This window comes from Corticium candelabrum, chromosome 5 (assembly GCF_963422355.1).
Source record: "Corticium candelabrum chromosome 5, ooCorCand1.1, whole genome shotgun sequence".
NCBI classification, from domain to species: Eukaryota; Metazoa; Porifera; class Homoscleromorpha; order Homosclerophorida; family Plakinidae; genus Corticium; species Corticium candelabrum.
This window is the reverse complement of record NC_085089.1, coordinates 8,233,114-8,253,613: the sequence shown is the minus strand read 5'-3', so window position 1 is coordinate 8,253,613 and position 20,500 is coordinate 8,233,114. Positions and strand designations below refer to the sequence as shown.

At 39.7% G+C, this 20,500-nt stretch overlaps 6 protein-coding genes across 10 annotated transcripts in view; 3 read left to right on the top strand and 3 right to left on the bottom strand.

Annotated features, from left to right (window-relative positions):
• LOC134179697 (uncharacterized) overlaps positions 1–2,240 on the bottom strand; it is a 3,863-nt gene extending 1,623 nt beyond the window's left edge. Inside the window, exons 1-3 of the mRNA XM_062646630.1 lie at positions 2,154–2,240; positions 620–689; positions 344–540 (exon numbers count right to left, since the gene is read on the bottom strand). Of these exons, the coding sequence (XP_062502614.1) occupies positions 344–540; positions 620–689; positions 2,154–2,225 (339 nt within the window). The 5' untranslated portion in view covers positions 2,226–2,240. The remainder of the gene's footprint in view (positions 1–343; positions 541–619; positions 690–2,153) is intronic.
• Positions 2,241–2,273: 33 nt separating this feature from the next.
• LOC134180127 (3-hydroxyanthranilate 3,4-dioxygenase-like) lies at positions 2,274–6,060 on the top strand. Its single transcript, XM_062647215.1, has 11 exons — positions 2,274–2,538; positions 3,192–3,273; positions 3,329–3,412; positions 3,469–3,531; positions 4,256–4,299; positions 4,379–4,468; positions 4,528–4,565; positions 4,624–4,703; positions 5,179–5,250; positions 5,637–5,705; positions 5,768–6,060. The coding sequence occupies exons 1-11, from the start codon at positions 2,279–2,281 to the stop codon at positions 5,927–5,929; spliced, it is 1,044 nt and encodes a 347-aa protein (XP_062503199.1). The 5' UTR covers positions 2,274–2,278; the 3' UTR covers positions 5,930–6,060.
• Positions 6,061–6,190: 130 nt separating this feature from the next.
• On the bottom strand, positions 6,191–11,282 carry LOC134180126 (TBC1 domain family member 15-like). Of its 3 annotated transcripts, none has more exons than XM_062647212.1 (10): positions 11,160–11,282; positions 10,456–11,076; positions 9,147–9,529; positions 8,987–9,090; positions 8,864–8,925; positions 8,662–8,808; positions 7,910–8,000; positions 7,665–7,813; positions 7,145–7,292; positions 6,191–6,381 (listed from the first exon to the last, which is right to left on the bottom strand). In XM_062647212.1, exons 2-10 carry the CDS (start codon positions 10,856–10,858, stop codon positions 6,249–6,251), a joined length of 1,620 nt encoding a protein of 539 aa, XP_062503196.1. In that variant the 5' UTR covers positions 10,859–11,076; positions 11,160–11,282; the 3' UTR covers positions 6,191–6,248. The 3 variants fall into 3 exon arrangements, with proteins under 3 accessions (XP_062503196.1, XP_062503197.1, XP_062503198.1); XM_062647213.1 differs by having other exon boundaries at positions 8,698–8,808; XM_062647214.1 differs by having other exon boundaries at positions 10,456–10,841; positions 11,164–11,280.
• A 185-nt stretch (positions 11,283–11,467) lies between these two features.
• LOC134179722 (acid-sensing ion channel 4-A-like) lies at positions 11,468–14,849 on the top strand. 3 transcript variants are annotated; one of them, XM_062646660.1, is made up of 8 exons: positions 11,468–11,668; positions 11,735–12,513; positions 13,015–13,039; positions 13,103–13,159; positions 13,274–13,342; positions 13,403–13,559; positions 13,839–13,939; positions 14,615–14,849. In XM_062646660.1, exons 1-8 carry the CDS (start codon positions 11,518–11,520, stop codon positions 14,737–14,739), a joined length of 1,464 nt encoding a protein of 487 aa, XP_062502644.1. In that variant the 5' UTR covers positions 11,468–11,517; the 3' UTR covers positions 14,740–14,849. The 3 variants fall into 3 exon arrangements, with proteins under 3 accessions (XP_062502644.1, XP_062502643.1, XP_062502645.1); XM_062646659.1 differs by having other exon boundaries at positions 13,015–13,159; XM_062646661.1 differs by lacking the exon at positions 14,615–14,849 and having other exon boundaries at positions 13,015–13,159; positions 13,806–13,916.
• Positions 14,850–14,976: 127 nt separating this feature from the next.
• On the top strand, positions 14,977–17,941 carry LOC134180342 (glycine N-methyltransferase-like). The gene is made up of 4 exons (XM_062647478.1): positions 14,977–15,659; positions 15,728–15,855; positions 17,112–17,514; positions 17,581–17,941. Exons 1-4 carry the CDS (start codon positions 15,349–15,351, stop codon positions 17,744–17,746), a joined length of 1,008 nt encoding a protein of 335 aa, XP_062503462.1. The 5' UTR covers positions 14,977–15,348; the 3' UTR covers positions 17,747–17,941.
• A 743-nt stretch (positions 17,942–18,684) lies between these two features.
• LOC134179751 (pre-mRNA-processing factor 39-like) overlaps positions 18,685–20,500 on the bottom strand; it is a 7,501-nt gene continuing 5,685 nt past the window's right edge. The window contains exons 12-13 of the mRNA XM_062646702.1: positions 20,122–20,500; positions 18,685–19,002 (exon numbers count right to left, since the gene is read on the bottom strand). The exon at positions 20,122–20,500 is cut by the window's right edge and continues 47 nt beyond it. Coding sequence (XP_062502686.1) covers positions 18,913–19,002; positions 20,122–20,500 — 469 coding nt within the window. The 3' untranslated portion in view covers positions 18,685–18,912. The remainder of the gene's footprint in view (positions 19,003–20,121) is intronic.

The window sequence follows — 20,500 nt, the reverse complement described above, 5'->3', positions numbered from 1 at the left end:
GTTACACTCGTGTAGAGAGGCACCAAATGCCTACTTGCTCATTAGCCTTCTAACAAATCTATGTGCATGCATACTGTATAACTGCTCTCCTGTCAGACTCATAAAATGAAATAAAAAATAAAAAAACATACAAAAACATAAAAAATAAAATAGAAATTTGAGCATAACTTGTAGCAAAGCCATGAATAAAGAGTTGATGTCTGACTGAGTCTGTCTTCTGGAAACAGAGAAAGGTGCAATAAAATTTCATATTTTCGTGTATATTTTAAAAAGTGTATACAATACCAAACCGTCTCTTATCACAACCACTAAACGTTAGTACTAGTTGTTAGTGTCTGCATACTGTGGCATATGCCTCACTCTTACGTGTTAGAGCAGGTTTCTGTTGCTTTCTGTCTCCATCACTGTCACTGTCACTGTTACCACTAGAAGACGAATAATCTGCCGTGTTCCTTCTTTCTACTGCCTTTGGTCCATAATTTGTCATCGGTGGTCGAGCTTGAAGTCTTGAGTGCAAAGTATGTGATTGAAAAGATTGACCTTTTGTTAATATCAACAAATATTAAATACACATAATCAATTTGTCCTTGCTAGTATAGTAGAGATGAGATGACCCCACCAAGTGTGGCTTTCTGTGAAACAGGAGTCTGGTTCATTGCAGATGCAAACGTTTGCCTGATTGAGAGATTCTAAAAACACATTTCAATAACAACAATACTAGACACATCAAGATAATAATTGAGCCTCCCTTCAAGGTTATGTACGTGTCAAGCATACACATTACATTATGCTTTGACCAATGTAAATCAATAAACGTTCGTAACCTATCTAATTTTGTAAATAAAATGTGAAAAAATCACCTACTAACTTTTGTAGCACAAATATCCATGCCAAGGTTGCCATTGCCATGGCAATGGTGTCAATTGTGGCACCAGGGTTCGAAATTGTGGCACCAGGTTTGGAGAGATTCTAGGAGACCACTAGGTGACTCACATAAAACTGTATGAAAGTCACAAAACATAAGCAACTCAATACTTTACAGCTATTTGGCAACTTCATATATATATATATATATATATATATATATATATTATATTTTTATATTTTTATAGGTCCCAAAAGGGACTAGCCGTACCATCTAAACTACATATATATATATATAATATTATTTCTCTCTCTCAATATATATATATATATATATATATATATATATATATATATATATATATATACATACATATATATTAACTAGGTGGCCACGGGAAGAGGGGCATCTTTGGTGCAACAATTTTGGCACCAGCCGTCAAAAGGGCCAGCAACACTGCATGTGTATGCACATACAATACTGTCTGAATGATGGTCTTCATTGTTTGGGTTCCACAGAAACTGCTTTCTCGGCTCAGAGTAGTGCCCTGTTGATGAATCGGCTTTGCAAGCTAAAAGAGTACTAGGAGTACTATTATAGTAGGTACATCGGCAGCCACCTACCCAGATGTAAGATGAAGCCTCACGTGGCCAGACCTTCGGCGTACGGAGGGGGGAGGATAAGACAAAGAGTTTGCAGCGGTTTACAAACTTCTATGGCTACAAACATTTATTGATTTACATCAAATCTGAGATGATGTTGACTTAGCTTTGATTGATTTAGCTAATAGTAAATACACTAACTTGCACAAAATCAGTTCAAAGAATAAACAGGCACATTACATCGGTTTGTAGATCAATGATCGAATTTGGTCTGGCAGCTGGCACTAAAATCTGACAGGCCAATTAAATTTTTGTTGCAACAAAATTAAAGACTCTAGAGTTCACATCAATTTTAAATTAATACTGACTCTGAAAATATGTCAAATGATATTACCACAAAAGTAGCTGCCTGAAACAAAACAATCTACAAAGGTGAAACAAGTAAAAAATTGTGAATTTCTAGATTCCTTAATTAATATTAGGTATCAACAAAGCTCAATACAATCCAGTAAATATCCCGTCCATACTAATAAAACTAAATTTTATAATACACATTACTAACTTAGATAAATCTTGTTGAAACGTTAATTAACTATCTACACGTATTTTCTCTCCTTGTTGTTGGCCAAATTAGAGAAGCAACAGAATTAAATGTGGTTGAGTTAAACAATACGATTTACACCTACCAGGTTACTCCGTTCGTAGTCAGTCTGTTCACTAATTGCAGCATGACGGGGCTCACTGGCTGCATCCGCCATGAATTCAAGCTTGACCACGCCTATATTGAGCTCCCGGATCTCCTTCAAAACAAATGAGCAAGCGGCGCACTCGATCCGGCGGATCTGCCGAGCACAGCGCAGGCCTCTCACTCGCGAAGACGAGAGCTCGTGGACAGAGAACGGCTACAGCAGGTGTGACGGATGTTGCTGAAGCGACAGGGAGGCACGAGGATGTTGTGACTGCAGACTCGTCGGAAGCAGAGAATAGGAAACAGATGCACGTGATCAACGTGCCACAATGGCTAGAAGAGAATAAGACGTCGTTCTTACCACCAGTCTGTAACAGAATGATGTGAGTTGCACTAGACGACTTGCAGACTCTTGATGGTGTGTCGGCAATCGCTGTTGTAAATCCTACGTTGCGTCGCAAAATCGTCCATTTCACGTCTATTTACGGGCAAATTAGTAGCCCAATTACTGCCATAAATATGTAAGATTAAATCAGTGTACAGAAATCACAGGTTAACTAATTAAATTATTTGGCAATTTTCTTTCTTTCATATAAGTTTTCCTAGTGAACAAATCAGTGGTAATGAGCCAAGGAGAGTCAAAAGGGGAGGGGCTGGCTGCGTAACCCAAAAAACATTTCAGAGCCAAGGTCTCCCCAGACCCCTATGCCACTGCTAGTAGACACTGATTGATGGCAGTCAATTAACTAGGCCTTTAAAATTGAATCTATACTTAAAAGAAAAATGCCAAATAGAGGCACATTGTACTATGCATATGCATATTCTAGTGTCTGTCATCTCTAGGTCTTCAGCTAGGAATCCAGTGCTACAGTACACAGTGACAGCTACTTGTATGATATATTATAGCTGTTAATGGCAGTGATTTCCAACTGCTGTGTTGGGCAATTAGCCAAGTGGCATGTTTCTAGTTGTGTCTTGGTGTGCCCTTTGTATTAAAATGTGAATTGTAACTAGTTCATGTGCTAATAATTGTAAGGCATCAAGATGGTCAACTAAAGATCATGTACATTGGAGGTCCCAATGAGAGAAGAGATTATCATATTGAAGAGGGAGAAGAAGTTAGACATTTTCTGTGACATTAATCACAAAATCAACCAGTCTGTTTTTGTTTAGATGTTCTATATGGCACAAGGTGATATGTGCTTGAAGATAATTGAGAAAGGAAAACCCAAAGACGTCCCTATCAAAGAGGGAGAGGTAGCTAATATTGTGACGAACTTCTTTCTACATAGAGCATACAGTATTTTCTGTAGATATTTGTGTTGCCGTCTCGTATTCCACACTCCCCTCAGAGAGATGAGAACACAAGAGGCTTGGTAAGAGGAAATGATTGTCTACATATTGATATGCACCAGAGGGTTGCCACACCTATTTATTTTGACATAAAAAGAGGCCTAAAAAAATCGGTGCCACTGTGGTATCTATCCTGTACAAACAATAATGGAGAGAAGGGCTGCATACCTAAATTGATGACACGTCTGCCTTGCTTGTATACAGTAGGAATCAGTGAGAATCCTAACCCTAGGAGTAAACAGATTTACAAAACCCAGATGTTTTTGACGTACATAACATAATTCATACATGCAAGAGGTTGGCTCACCGTTGTGGAGCTGTCTGAATTATGTAATGTGCATTGCTCTTCCTATTCCCTATTGGTTATGTAAGAGTCTTAACTGAGAAATGATTTGCACTGACAAAAATTGAAGTGATGAGTGGGTGTGTCTTTTATAATTCCAACTCTTACGAATTTTTGTGCAAACTAGTGTGGCAACCCTCTAAACAGTCAACTACTGTATCCACTGCTAGATGTCAGCAGATCATGGGTGAGATATAGCCAGACTTATAGACTAACACATGACTGAAAGGCATCGCTTAGTTTACTAATTATATTATCACACTGATTATATTATCACACTGATTATATGATTTGGACAAACAGATAGACAGACAATGAAAAATGATAGAACACATATGATAACATTGTCAATGCGACATACCCAGCATATAACATACCCACTCTATAATATCACTGCATTGCAGGTGATTGAGAGAGAACGACAACTGACCGAGAAAGATGGTCTACGGTAAGTACTTCAAAACGTATTATTTGAAACCTCACAGAACGCTCGTGTCTATTTGCAAAATCTTATTGCAATGTCTTAGATTTTACTGTGAAGATGGTGTGACTGTGTTGTATGAAGAATGGTTCCACTGCACTGACCTTGGCACACAGCTGGTCCCGATTATTACAAGGTACGTCAAACGAATCAGCACACACGACATGCAACATATTGGATGTGATCATTTGACAGATATAAAGAATCTGAAGAATTCAAGACAGGAAAACCAAGTGCTTCTTATGCAGTCCATGACCGTGCTAATGTTTTATAGTTGCTCACTGTTTATAGATAAACACGCCATGAGCAAGGAGTTGCCATTGAAAATTGATGTCAACACTGAAGTAGATCATCCAGTGCTACTGAAACAGGTACGCCATGTGGAAGGAAGTAGATCTGTGCAGAAAAGAAACAAACACCAGACAACCACTGATTCAAGCAGTACAACATAACCCATCAGTAACAGCTGCCTGAATGCACAACTTCTGTACACCAGGCAGCACCGCAAAGCTGCTCATTAAATATTAATTGATTTTGTAGGTTCCAATAATATGCAAATAATACCAATCAATGATTGTCACACTAATCCTTTCATGGGAAATGATTCAATGAATACCATTTGCTTGTGGCCTGTTTACAGTGTGGTCAGCAAAAATACCAATACCAATGGTTTGCCTTACATTAGACATAAACATAAGTTAATTAAACTGTCAGTTTATGCCTGAATGCATAGCTTTGTCACTGCAGACTACATACATACACTATGTGTGCACGCATCCATGCACATGCCATATGCATGCTCATGTCAGCAAGACTTGCACAATGTGTGTTGTTTTGTTACATTAGTGGCTTACTGACAATAAATCTACTATTGCTAGCAAAGGATCGGCAGAATTGTATGGAAATGGAGAATTTAAGGTGAGTCTGTATGTCTATATTAGAAATGGTTCATTCAGTTAGTCTTTGTACAAGTTTTCAGTACATGATAGCTCGCCCAGGTGGTAACAACAAAATTGATTACACTGATTTAATTTCCCAGTTTGATTGAACTGAAATTTCCAGTTCAGCATCTTAGCAGACTTGAGCACATTGCTGTGTGAGCTAAGCAAAGTGGTTGAGTAAAGTAGTGATGGTAGCATCTCAAATGACATCAGCTCCAAGCTTACAAATAGGTTTTGTGGAAACTTGAGAAGGTTCCCAATAAACCTTTTTATAAAATTTCAGAGACAGCCATTACTGCAGAAACACAAGAAGCATGTTGCTGGCATTTAAGCTGTTGCCCTCTCATCTGTTTCTTGGTTCAGGTATCTGTATTTGGTGTGGGCAGTGAGGAAACAATTAACACTGAACATGAGACATACCTTTGGCAATTGGTGGGTCATTTTTATGAACAGTACTTTGACTGTTGGTGTGAGATTCTGGTATTGTGTTATAGGAGGGAGACTCGACAGTTATATCAGGCAACAGCTCATGTGTCATGCACAAGGATGACACTCTTCTAATTCCCAGTTCTTTAGACACAACATATACTGTGAAGCATACTGAGAACAGTTTGCAAATGGTCATATGGATAGATGAACTTGCAAACAAGGAGTAGAAGAAGCGATAATTATGAATGCAGTGATACACATGATGACTGTGTATAGTTACACTGACTTTGAACAGTTTCACACTTGAGGAGACTGACAGCAGATTTTTGTCTCAGCAATGAAAATGTTTACTGAAAAATCTTTGATTTACAGACGTGGTGAATCATCTAAATACTACCCTGTTTCACCCTCCGAGTGATGCATCAAATTTGTAAAGGACAGCCAAGCATCATAACCAACACTCCTGAGATCTCATGATTGCACAATAATATATTATACACGTACTGTATATTTATTAACAAAACAAATATATAGGAGGACTCTGAATTACGTCTTTGTTGATGACCCATCTACACAACTGTCTTGTTGGAAACAGTCCATAACTGACTTTTTACAGTACAAGAAGAATAGCTCCTGACTCTTCTCAAGTACAGTGTCAACATCAAGCTTCATGGCGAAGCTATGAAAAAAGCAATTAGAATGTCAGTTGATGGGCATACAACATAATGTGTTCACAGGACCAAAGAGAAGGCAGTTGGTATAAAACAGAGAGTCATGCAGCTATGCTACGCCCCACATGAGGCCTAGAATGTGCTGTACATTCATCATTAGACTAATGCAATGTTGCTAATTCTGAATGCCTGTGATGTACAAGATTGTTCACAGTGTGTTGCTACACACTGCAGTTTGAAATCACAATTTTCACAATAAGTAAAACGGTAAACGTTTCTCTGCAACAGATCTGGCAGCTGTTCAAACTTTTAGTCTTTGGATGTGATTTATTATATGTAGTAAGCATGATCAGTCCCAAACTGGGCAGAAAAAAACAGGAACTGTATCACCATCTTTCTATCATCAGTGACAGACAGTACACCATAACTCAAACTAAATCCAAAATTTATAACACACAAGTCATTTCATATAATCGTTAATCATTAAAATCTTATCCATACTAATAAGGCTGTTGTTGTACTTACTAAACCATTCGACACAACCAAAGCAATTACTAACACCTACCCAATATGCAGCTCACTATAGTGACACGTAGCCACAAATTTATCCACAAATTTATCCACATTCACATTTTGTAACTTTTGCCCATTTTACAATGAAATGCTTAATTGAAACTACAGCGAGCACACATACTGGCCAATTGGCAGATTTTGAGAAATCAAACCGGTGTTCAGAATGAGAAGAATAAACTCAGATTTGTGATCTCTTACCTGCTAATGTATTGAAAGACCAAGTTTTGATCTGCACATGCCATCAGGTCTTCTCGATGTTCTTTCAATATTGCGACACACACAAAGAGATCAAACGTGTATTCTTGATGGATTTCAACCTGGTCTGCTTTCTCATTCCGTTGGCCCTCTATCGACACCAAAACCCAAATACTCAGTCATAGAGTAGTGAGAACGACAAGTAAGACAGGCACAGTAAGTATGTAAGACAAAAGTAAATAGAAATAGAAATCATAGAGACTCATCAATTAAGGCATATTCTACCAGGGGCTTACTGAAGTGAATACAACAGATAGATGAATGAATGGACAAAAGATGAATGGATGGATGGACAAACAAACAGACACCAAAATATTTGGTTAAGACCAAGCCATTCCACTACCCTATCCTCCTACTTCTCTGTGTGATGATATTGATGGTCACTGCTGAGCTACTTGACGTGACTTAATTAATCATTACGTACTTTCATTTCTACAAATTAATAACATTCAAGAGTGCTTGCCTTCTTTCAGAACTTGTTCGATTCTGGTTTCTGCTCTGGCTTGTTCTGCTTCCAGTGATGTTAACTCCAAGTGGCAGCTACTCAGAATCTCAAAGAGCTGGAGACTCTCATTGTATTTAAATTCACGTTTGAAGCATAAGATCAACCATCTGCAAAACAGATCTACTGAGAAGACAATGACAGACAAACAAAAAACAGACAGACAAATGAACCAATACGTCCAAGTAAGCAGACAGACATCTTACCTATGACAGAAAACAAGGTGCCCAAGATCAACTGACTGTAGAAAGCTACAGAGTTCTGGATCCATTTCTTCCAACAGTTTGCCAATCAATGCTAAAACAGCAGCAACATACATAAGTGATGATGTATCACTGTATATGTTATGAGCAAAATGTGGATACGGACAAAGTTGAAACCATGGATTTCTAGCTAGTCTTCCAGGTAATTTGAGGGTTAGGGTTAGAGTTAGAGTCAGGGTTACGGGTTAAGGTTCGGTATGCATGGTTTGTATTGGCGATGGTTTATACAGGCAATCCATGGATTGTCCAAATCTGCGCTTTGCAACTGAAAAATTATTGAAGACACACTGTACAACTGCAACCTCATTTATTCAACCAATTGGCTAAATGTAAATTGATATCAAACACCACTTTGCAAAACGTGACACTGGTAAGAGTGATAAACATCATTAACTGTGAGTCAATCTTGCAATACTATGCAAATATGTATATTCATGTTTTGTTATAGAATATGTTCACCTTCTATTGTACTGTACACATACTAGACAGTGTACACACTTTACATTTACAAATGATGTGTTGAGTCTACAGAGTGAAGTCTGGGCTCAGCTAAGCTATAGTCATAACTACAAAAATTCACTCATCTGTTCTATCCCACTACCCAATATCCGTGTTGTATGCACCGCCCAAATGAAACATTACGAAAAATGAACTACAGTGTGAATCATATCATGCAACTGTGCACTGCTACTTACCCATTTTAGCCAACATTGTTTCCTGTAGAAAATCACCTTTTATCTTATCAATGTATCTGTCAAGACTCCAGTAAGTCTCCACTTCCGACTTGAAGACATACAAAAAACGACCAGCAATATCGTTCATTCCCTGCACGTAACTAACCTCTACAACGCAAAATCAAACGAGTAAGACGTGAAACAACAGCCTCTTGTACCTTACCAGGATGAAACGTTGCATACGTTATCAATACATCTCGTAATACTTTGAGATTCTGACGTGACCTGTCGAAGGTAAGTCTGTATTATGGTAGTTAGGGGACACACTCACGATGATATTTCTCACCTGAATAGCGGTTGGTCTCGATCAGTACGAGGAACATCTTTGTCGATTAGTTTGATTGCTTTGTGAAGATTTTTGAAGTCAACAGGTTGTCGTGTAGCATACACCTGATAATATCTTTAATACAAAAAATATATATTCAAGACAAAATTCAACTGACTACCTGTGCCTGCAACTCGGCAAACGAAAACTGTTCAAACTTTTCACCACTGTCGACATCAATATGAGCTACTACGCTGTCATCACGTTCACTAGAATCAATCGAGTCTATTGAGCAACTTGTGCTTGCCCTTTGATTTCCGCTTTCTTCTGTCTTGTCACTAATTTCTTCGAAATTCGCCTCATCACTCATATAGTCTGGTAAAGAAGGCACAGCCTCAGATGATGTAACAAGATGCAGCATTGTCTGCCAGCGCCTTTTCAAAGCCCGATATCTCACATGATAGTCTGCTGATATGACCTCACGCTCTCTATATGTCGAAGAGAGAGGATAAAGACCAAAAAGAAACGACCAAACCTCCGGTCGAATACTCTCATCAATACCACCTATAACCACACAACCAATAAGTTGAAACCATTACCATTGGGTATGTATAATTTTAGACCTAATCCTTCTTGATCGATACCATATACAGTAACTGGCCAAAAGTTTAAGTACACCCACTGAACCAGCAACATTTATTAAAGTAGAATATATCTAATCTGAACACAATTACTTACTATCAACTGTATGTATTATAGACACACTAGCACTAAGTAACTTAGTAGCAAAACATTTGCACTTAATCACAACTGCAAGTCTTTCGGTTCTTGCTTCGACAAGTTTTCCTGACAACACTTATTGACAAGCTTCGCCATTCTTGAACAGCATTTTGTAACTTGAGAACAGTTCTGGGCAGTCGATTTCTTTTGCTAAAAACTCCATCCACAGCTTTTCTATAGGGTTTATATCAGGCCTTTGAGCTGGTCAATCAAGAGAGTCTTCGATTTTGCTGCTTCCAAACTGAACAATCTTGGCTCTATGAACAGGCATTTATCATCTTGCAATATGGTGGGTATTCCTAAAAGCTATCCAAACACATGAAACTTCAAATCAATGAAGTTACTGATACATATAACTCAGAAGTGAAGTAACACTTTTGAAACAAAAGAGTTTCTCTTGAAGAACCAAAACATAGTCAAGATGACAGTGTTTTCAATCTTTTGACCAGTCACAGTAGCAATAATAGTCAAATTTAATCATTGCAGTTAGACATTATAAATAGAATCAAATGGTTTGAATGCTTGAGGTTAGGGAAAACTTTGACTAAACATTCCGTTTCTGAATTGATTACAGTACTTTGAAATTGCAGATGTACATATCATAATAGCCAACCTCGTTCATAAAAGCTCTCCCAGCAAGGAAGTATATATTACAGACATTAGAGATTGAAGTACGAGCAATTAATAACTAAACTATTAATATGTCTCACCTCTAAAGACACATTTCCTCAACTTCAGTTCGTTGATAATTCTCCCGTCTTGATCACTAAATCCTGCCCACGTCTCTCTGTCGAGTGGCGTCCCTTGCTCGTACTCACGACAAACACTGTTTTCATCTTCTTCCGTCGCATGTGCTGCAATCTCCTCGTTTGTTGCATCACATTGTGAGGCATCTCTTTCGCTTTCCATTCTCTCTTGTGTTTGTGCACGTTCTGCTTTGCCTATGTCTTCCATGGTGACTTCGTCGAACTCTTCGTACGTGCATTCGTCTTCTGATTCTCTTGTGCGCAAGAGAGAGTAGGAAGGCGTGAATGAAGAAGTCTCCTCGGTGAGAGATGAAGACGCTCTTGACCGTTGGTTTGGTTCTCCTACAAGACTGCGAAAAAAATTCATAGAAGTTGGCTACACAGAAGTGCTACTGGAAGACATGTAGAGAGATATCAATCAACTTGTTAACACGTGACTAGCATTGTGTGGCGGTTGTTTTCAATCGCCCGTAACCATGACCGCTAACTTTTCTACGTGCTCGAACGAACAGCTGGTAATTCAATACGCTTAGCAAAATGCTTGCGTGCCGAACTGACGCAATCGTTCGCAAACTCTAGAGCAAACTGAACATGAAATTAGAATTAGTACTAGCTCATTAGCTAATTAATTATCTAGATGAATCACTTGAAGTCTTCTATCTACTAACCTACAGTATTTTTAGTCTTGATGTGAAGACGTCCTTCCGCTGCTAAAACAGAAATAAAGCACAAAGGCTCGAGTCCCAGAACTTTACAACAACACTACATAGTTGTTCAGACTCTCTTTACAATACATCTTAACGCGCGCAGGCTAGAGGCTAGAATGGGGCGGAGGCTAGAATGGGGCGGAGGCTAGAATGGGGCGGAGGCTAGAATGGGGCGGAGGCTAGAATGGGGCGGAGGCTAGAATGGGGCGGAGGCTAGAATGGGGCGGAGGCTAGAATGGGGCGGAGGCTAGAGTGGGGCGGAGCCCGCATTTCCGGCCGTCAGGTCGTTCAAAGAGAAAGAGTAGTGTACGTACGTAAAATGAGCAATATATATGGAGAACAACAGCAGGCACGCGTTCGTACGACGTCTCGAGATGAGGAAGTGAAGATGAAATGCATATCGATGAGCGATGCTAATGAGAAAAGCGATGAGTTTGCACTATCAGCTTCTCCTAGTCCTGACAAACTGAGTAAGTCTTGTCTAACGATAATCCATGACACAACACGTACAGACATGCCTACAATATGCTTTCTAGATCATGATGATGGACCGGAAACTGAAGGTCGGGTGCAGAACGATAGCAATGACAAATGGGCTCTTCTGAGAGAGTTCCTAAACTCGACTACTTTTCACGGCGTCAAGTACACTGTTAATGGCAGAACATGGGCTCGACTGCTGTGGTGTGTGCTTGTATTAGTGGCAGCGGGAGGATTCCTATCACAAGCTATCAGCAGCATCACCCGCTTTGCATCATATCCTACTAGTACAAGCATAACATATAAAACACCTGACACATTGGAATTTCCAGCTGTGACTATCTGTAATTTTAACTATTTTGTCAACTCATCTGTGAAGAATGACACTGTTCGATCAGCTTTACAGAAAGTTACTTTCACTGAGCCTCTTCAAACCCTAACTGATGATGATAAGACTATTTTAGATTCAGCGGGAGGGTGGGAAAATCTGACTTCTGATGCTGGTGTTAAAGCTGAACAGTTAATTGTCGAATGCTATTGGAAAGTAAATGAATTATTATTAAACTGTAACTTTGAGAATTTTACTAAAGTCATAACACCTATGGGAAACTGTTTTACATTCACTAGTCCTCAAATGGTCGTGACGAGAGGAGGTCCATCTGGTGGTCTGAATGTAATTCTTGACATTCAACTTTTTGAGTATTTAGCTGAGGGATATGGTATTGCCGGAGCACAAGTTTTAGTGCACGAGGCAGGCGAACATCCAGATGCCATATTTGAAGAGGGCTTTGCTTGTCTTCCAGGGACACGCACAATGGCACGCATTCAAGAAACAAGAGTAAGTTGTTATTGTTGTAATTATTATTTAGTGATACATCAGAACAGTTTGTGCTGTGAGAATAAAACTGAGGTTGTGCTGTGAGAATAAAACTGAGGTTGTGTACCAACTTGTTTTGTGCTTGATGACTCAACAGTCCTGATGTAGCTTTTTTCATGTACATCTTGACACCACACATATTGTGCATACACACTTCTCAAGAGCTTTATATGTAAATTGGTTTGCAGTGAGCAATTTTGCTTAATCAGTTTGCTTACAAGCAGTGAATACTGACCCTTTGGTACATTTCAAAATCATGATTATTTTACAAGGGTGTATGATATATCTCCTACACATCAGATCCATACTGCTGCACCTCATTGTGTGTGTGTGTGTGTGTGTGTGTGTGTGTGTGTGTGTGTGTGTGTGTGTGTGTGTGCACTCATGTGCATAGGTATGGTTTAAACAGCATAAAGTGTTAAGTTTAATAAGACATTAATAGATGGATTCACTGCTTTGCAGATTTTGAATCTTCAGCCAAGATATGGTACCTGTGAGAATCGCAGTCTTGAGTACCACAAACTGTACACATTATCCAATTGTTTTGAAGAGTGCAAGCTGAAGATGATTATAGAAAAGTGCCGATGTGTACCATTACACATGAAAGGTACCTCTGTGCATGTATAAAATGTGGCTTTTAGTGAAAAACTAATTACCGTAGACATGCATATGGTTACTGGTTATTGCCTGACACTATGCATAATTCACGAGTTTTCTGTAGAATGGTATGACAAAGATGACACTTCTGTGTGCACGTTTCAGGACGCTACCTGTGTTGAGATCTATTCATGTATGTCATCTGCAGTTGTTTCTGTATCACATATACTGCAGTTAACTATATATTTCCTAGGGTTAGCTTCAAACACTGTGAATAACAGTAAGTGTGACTGTCCAATTCCATGCTCCCAACGAAAGTTTGATGTCCAAGTTTCTCAAGCAGCATTTCCAGCTCCCCATCTAGATGAGATTATTGCCAGAAAATTTAACGTTTCATTGAATTATGTCAGGTACAAACAGTAAGGATAGACACACAGAAGCACAGACGCAGACACACACCTTGAACCTTGAAATCGGCCGTCATAACATGACGATACCGTCTCAGCATACTGACAAGATTAGAAGCATGTACACACACACACACACACACACACACACACACACACACACACACACACACACACACACACACACACACACACACACACACACACACACAAACTTGCAATGGTTGCCTGCAATCTGCTCTTTGGTAGAGTGTTATTCAGTGATCGGCACTGACTCTCTAGGCAGAAGAACTTGATATGGCTAGATGTGTTCTACAGCTATCCGCAGTTGACCTACATTGAAGTCAAGCAGGACATTGCGTATTCATATGACAACTTATTTGGTTAGTTTTGGTTAATAAACGTAATTCTGTTTGCTTTGTTAATTTGTCTGTCTGTCCCTCTGTCTGTTTTACTTATCTACTATCCTGTGCAAGCCTTTAGGGCACACATGCATGTTACATACAGTACTTTCTTGTTTAGATGCCACCCTTGAACAACAAACATTTCCCAACTAAATAAATGTTACACAGTAGAGAGGCATACAGTAGATATTGCCCTCAATTATACTGACCTCGGATAGATATAACTTTTGTTGAGCTATAGACAAAAAATTATTGAAAACAATTAGCATGCAGCTGACTGCACGTCTTTGACAATGAAATGTTGGGGTTGCCTGGGTAATCTAGCTTAGAAACCGTGATGATTTGGGGACAAACTAACAACAATTGCTTCTACTTCAGACTGACGACTGTAGCAAAATAAATGGTTGCCTGTCTTAGACAGTCTATGTCATAGTTGTAAGTGGCACCTGCACCTGTAACACAGTTACGCTGCTGCTGGTCTGCTATATCTACCTCCATGAATATCTAGCCAGATGAACTACATTAATAATTAAGAGGTAAATAGTGTTAAATATTGAATTGTATTAAACGGCATTATATTGAACATCTTTTCAAATTTTGACATCTAAACGAGTAACTATTGCATGTTTGGTTGATATTTCTTGTTTGGTGCAGGTGATGTTGGTGGTCAGTTTGGACTCTTTCTTGGTGCAAGTATATTGACATTTTGTGAGTTTATTCAATATTTAATATTTGAAGCTCATGCTAGGAGGTTATGTCGACATCAACGTCATCAGTAACCCTAGATTACCATAGATACTAAGTAGCAACCAAATGTAATAAACGGTTGTATTCAAATAAATATGTTGCAGTCTGGTCTCAGCACTGTTGTCATCTTGTGGAAGTCAAATGTGCGGAAGTCACAGAAAGTACAGAGCATCATAACAGGTAGGGAGAATGCCATCCGTGCTCTGCCTCAGGACATACTTAAAGTATAATATATATTGTCAGTCAAATAAATGAGAGCTGAAGCTTGTACAAGGTATGCAGGAGATATGCATACTGGCTATTAGTGTAGACAATATTACACAAATTTGTAATGTGAAAGGTCATATCGTGTATACTTTCTACTATTATCATTTATTACTACATTTTATTTATTATTCAATTTTATTTTATTTATTATTACTATATTTTATTATTCAATTTTATTTTATTTGTTATTACTATATTTTATTCATTATTGATTTTTGTTTTATTTATCATTAAGTATTTGTTTATTATCACTTTTTATTTTACTTATTACTATGTTTATTATTATTACTCTTACTTGATTATGACTTACTTATCCTTTACCAATTATTTCATTTGCTATTTGTATCTATTTGTTGTAATTGTAAAACCCTCGGATGCCCCGACCATCGCGTAGAGATGCAATCTATCCGGTTTCTGTACACCCGCAATCAGGTTTTCGTGCTCCTAGGCGTTTCATCTGCTCTTCCTTTCTTTCAACGATGGTTGATAGCATCTACCGTACTAGATCTCTCGGGGTCGCTGCTGAAGGTTTGCCTGATCAGTACGCAGATGGCAAAGCCGCTAGAGTGTGGCATAGATACATTGGCTCTGTATCTGACCGAACGTCTGTCTATCGCATGTGGTTGTCTGATTTTCTCCGTTCTAAGGGAGTGAAACATGTTTTGGACGTAGCTTGCGGAACAGGGTAAGTACAGACTGCTGGGTACGTCGCGGGCTCAGTGATGCATTTCTGTTTGTGTAATGCGCAACCAGAGTAGACTCGATCATGCTGTTGGAGGAAGGTTTCCGCGTAACTAGCGTAGACGCTAGTGACAAGATGCTCAAATTTGCTCTCAGGACGCGATGGGGGAGAAGGAGAGAACCTGCGTTTGACAACTGGGGTGAGAGATGCATATGTTGTAGCGCAATACAATACCTTTGTGCATTGTAACCTTGACGCAATGCCAGTTTCGCCTACGCGAGATTGTTTCCCGGAAACAAAGCTTATGCTACGTCAGGGCCTCAACATCATGTAACGTGACAAACTAGTTTGAAACAAGAGTTTCCTAGACTGACCAAATTATCCTCGGTCGTGATTGACAATCCGGGGAATGACGAGGGTCTGAGTTTCCCGTATTTTTGTGGCCTAGCAGTGAAGACTTTGTTTCTGGTCATGCGATACAGACGTAAATGATCACACACGTTTAAGATAGCCTGGCGTCGAGGCTATGCATTAATAATGCTTTCCCCACAAGCTGAAACAAGGGTAAGAAACCACACGCAACTTGATAAGCTGAGGAACCTATGGGTAAGTCTCATGCAGTCACCATTCCTTTCTCAAAGTCCCTTAGTAAAGCATACGTAATAGTTTTGATTACCACTTACCTACAGAAAAGGTCCGTAATGAAATTTGGTTCCACGGTGCTACAAGCTGTTCAATTTTCAATCTGTGGTGTGTGTGTGTGTGTGTGTGTGTGTGTGTGTTTGAATTTGATATCTGAAGTACACAAAAATTAGTCACATTCTTCCACTGTACAATGTTTCACTTGTGTGTAATTTCACTAAATGTATCTAAAGTTTCATTCTATGGGGTCCACTGTTGAGTGGACTGCACCTTTGTGGGTTTTTCACCTATAAACATTCATATATGCAGCTTGGGATTGCCGCAGTCATAGGCAGAATCAAGAACCTTTGAGGGTGGGCCGAACGAAATAGAAATAAGAAAAGCTTCGTATGCTTACTTCGCATGGAATGATGTGTAACATTGGAGAAAAGGTGATGCTTGTTCCATCCTAGAATATGTAGGGTTCCAGTACATACTAAATGCACACACTGGTCAGTGTATCAGCTTACCAGATTTCTAAGAGCCATAAACTTCACAAGAACATCAAGAACAACATAGAAAACTGAACCATCAGCCCATGAAAGAGAGCTTATACAGTGTTTACTGTCATTCGGTGAACCGACTAAAAATGTTCCGAATTGCATGCTTATCTGCTTACTAATATATCAATTTCATGAGGACTTAAGTCAACCTACCTACAACATCAAGGACATCTGATTTGGTATAACATGTCAGCAATAACCACCACATGCATTCAGTACACTCAAGAGTCCTGTATGTCTTAACATCTTTGTTCTTGTTGATACATGACAGTGGTAGAAGAGGCCAACTGGCTGTCTCTCAGTAAGGCAGACCTTAACAGTCCAACTGAAGGATTTGACGCTGTCATCTGCCTGGGAAATTCATTTGCCCATCTGCAGGACTTTGATGGAAAACAGAACAATCAACGGGTTGCTATTGCCAACTTTCATGATGTCCTCAAACCCGGTGGATTGCTCATTATTGATCATCGAAATTACGATGCTATTCTTGATACCGGGAAAGCACCAGCCAGGAATATCTACTACCAGGGAGATGTCATCACGTCAATACAAACTTCGTGTTTGTATGTCGAAGGAAAGGCAACAATGGTTACATTGGATTATTTTCTCATCCCAGAGGAAGAGGATACATTAGAGATGAAGCAACCAAATTCAGAAACGGAAGCTAAACCAGAGTATGCTAGTGTGTGTGTGTGTGTGTGTGTGTGTGTGTGTGTGTAAACTTCAATATGTTCTTCTAGCAAATTTCGTCTGTCCTACTACCCACATCGTGTCAAAGACTTCACCAACCTTCTCAAAACCTCATTTGGTGAAGACACATCCTACACAATACTGGGTGACTTCAAGCCACTAGAAGAAATCGAGACACCTGCCTACTTCATCCACATCATCGAGAAAAGCACTTAACATTCATAGAAACGTCACACAGCTAACATAAGTGATTTTACTGTTAGAAATTATGCAAACTCTTACAAAAAAACGGTAGCCAATCAGTACAGGAGTAAATCTATATAACAAAACATCTCGTTTCATTTTCGGTTTCCCACATCACTTTCTATACTGAAACCATTATTGGCCACTTCAAACATCAACCTTGTTCATTGACTGTCTGCCTACACTGGTAAACATTAGTATGACACCAACAGCCAATTTGATGCATGAAAGGGTTGACCAGTTAAAATTCCTCTAGTATGATTCGGTTGCACCGAATTCTTCGATCTCAAGTCATATTTTTGCAACAATTTTGCTTATTATTCCACAACCATACAAGTTGCTCGTTGTAGTCAATCAATGTCACAAGGTGTCCACATAGAAGGCAGCTACAATGGGATAGCAGGCACAACCCACGTGGCACAATGAAACATGTCAAAGTGTTAAAACCTTCGGTGTCTTCGGTAAAACTCTGACCCCGAGTGCCCAATTTTATACTTGTCCAAGATTTTGGTAAGATCTTCGTATTCTGAAAATTTCATATTGTACTGATATGTTGAGGACTAAAACCATTCAAGATTTGTATTTACACACATGCACACACACACACACACATGCACACACACACACACACATGCACACACACACACACACACACACACACTGGCAGACAGATGTACAGACACACACACAAAAACACAGACAGACAGAGAGACACAGACACACAAAAACACACAGACAGACAGACAGACACACACAACAACAACAACAATCTTGCTCTGCTGTGTTACACAGGATGTAAATACCTGGTACGAACCTCGACATCCTTCCAACTATTTTAAATAAATGGACAACTAAAGTCGTTTAGGAATGGCAAAGATACGTCGTGAAAGTAACATTATAGGCATAAATGGTATGGTGTGAACTGAGACAATGATCATTTAGTTCGTATACAAATGCTAGTCACACAAGGACTACTCACCCTCTGAACACTATCATAAGTACACAGAGCACTGCAAAAGACTGGAGGTCAGTAAGTACGAGAGCATGGCACTGAAAACAACTTGACTGCTGCCGCACGACATGAAACTAGATTGAGTTAAGTGAGCTATAGATGCTGAGTTGATTGTGAGCATGTCAGTTCACGTCTGCTGCTGCTGCTGCTGCGACGGAAACTGTTGCTGGAATGGCCACATGGCTTGTTGACCAGCAGTTGCTGCCTGGTAGAATGCCTACACAACAAAACGCGACTGACAAACTGGCAAGAGAAGTCACAACGTAGCTTTCTCTATTCCACAAGAATACGGACGACTACAACGTCATAAACCCTTTCCTCACACCTCAAGGACACAAACTACACAGATGTCATTCTGTGGTGACCAAAGCCGTGTCCACACTTGACTAGAAACGAATCCGGTTTGGATCCAGATTGTGAGCATCCACACTGCACTTCTAAATGTTATTCTGCCCTATTGCATATTGCATGATGCACTCATTACAGTGTTCTTTGTGTACGTGGAAGCCTAGCCTATCTAGAGAGGTTTGGACACTCTCGAGGAATTTTAGTTTTGTACAGTGTACTGCTGCCACGTCTCTTCATATCCCAACCTCTCAATATCTGTTGCAATGCACAGAAAAATAACATAGTTGTGTGTGACCGAGTCCACCTGGTTCTGTACGTTTCTTGTGCCAAGAAAACAAGAGCAGTTGATCCTTCGGTGATTCAACCAGACACCAATTGATGGATTGGAACGACCTCTGGGTGTGGATTGAGACCGACTGTGATTGGATCCAGATCCAGTGTCGACAGTCCATCTTTATACAGTCCATCTTTATACACTCTAAACGCAGCAAAACCAGAGACCCATTACAATAGCAAAGCCATGATGCTTGAGGCCTGAACTGACATCCAATGATGAGACAATTAGCCACGTGGATAACACAGGAAGCAAAGCAATATGGTCTTCTTCTCTTGTGCATTATGTACAATAGACTAGACATATAAACAGTGCCTGCCTTACCTCCAATCTTGTTGTATAGACCGTCAGCAGGAGTTGAGGCTAATATGTTAAACATCACGAAAACCTGGAAGACTAACTTCTAGGCTAACTGATTGGTTACTAAGCAGCTCAAATGGAAGAGAACTTAAGAGTCTCCTAGAATGTTACTGTGACTATTTGTGAGACAACACTCACCAGGATGGAATGTCTATAGAAAGAAATACTACCCGGCATCTCAACACACACACACACACACACACACACACACACACACACACACACACACACACACACACACACACACACACACACGTGCCACCCACATCTCAACCAACATCTACTGCAACTTACTGCAGCTTGCACCGGGTTGACTGCATTCGCTTGTACTGCAGCTTGATATGCTGCCCACTGCTGCTGCATTAACGACTGCTGCTCCAACGAGTTCTCCTGCTCAACGACTTCTCCATCAACGCCTCCATTATCGACCTTTGCTACTTTAGCTGCTGCAGGCTCCTCGTCATCTGGTCGACGACTCCTCTTCCTGCCAACTACAAAAGCTCCATAGTTTCTCTCATACAGTTCAATGGCTGATTTAAGAAGTGTCGGGTTGCTGCTAAACTGTTGGAGGAAGAGGATTTTCTTCTGTTGTATGGATTGTTTGTTGGCATCTGACATTGCACTGGACTGAGCCTTGTCAAACAAACTCAAAATTTCTGGTTCGCTCGTGTTG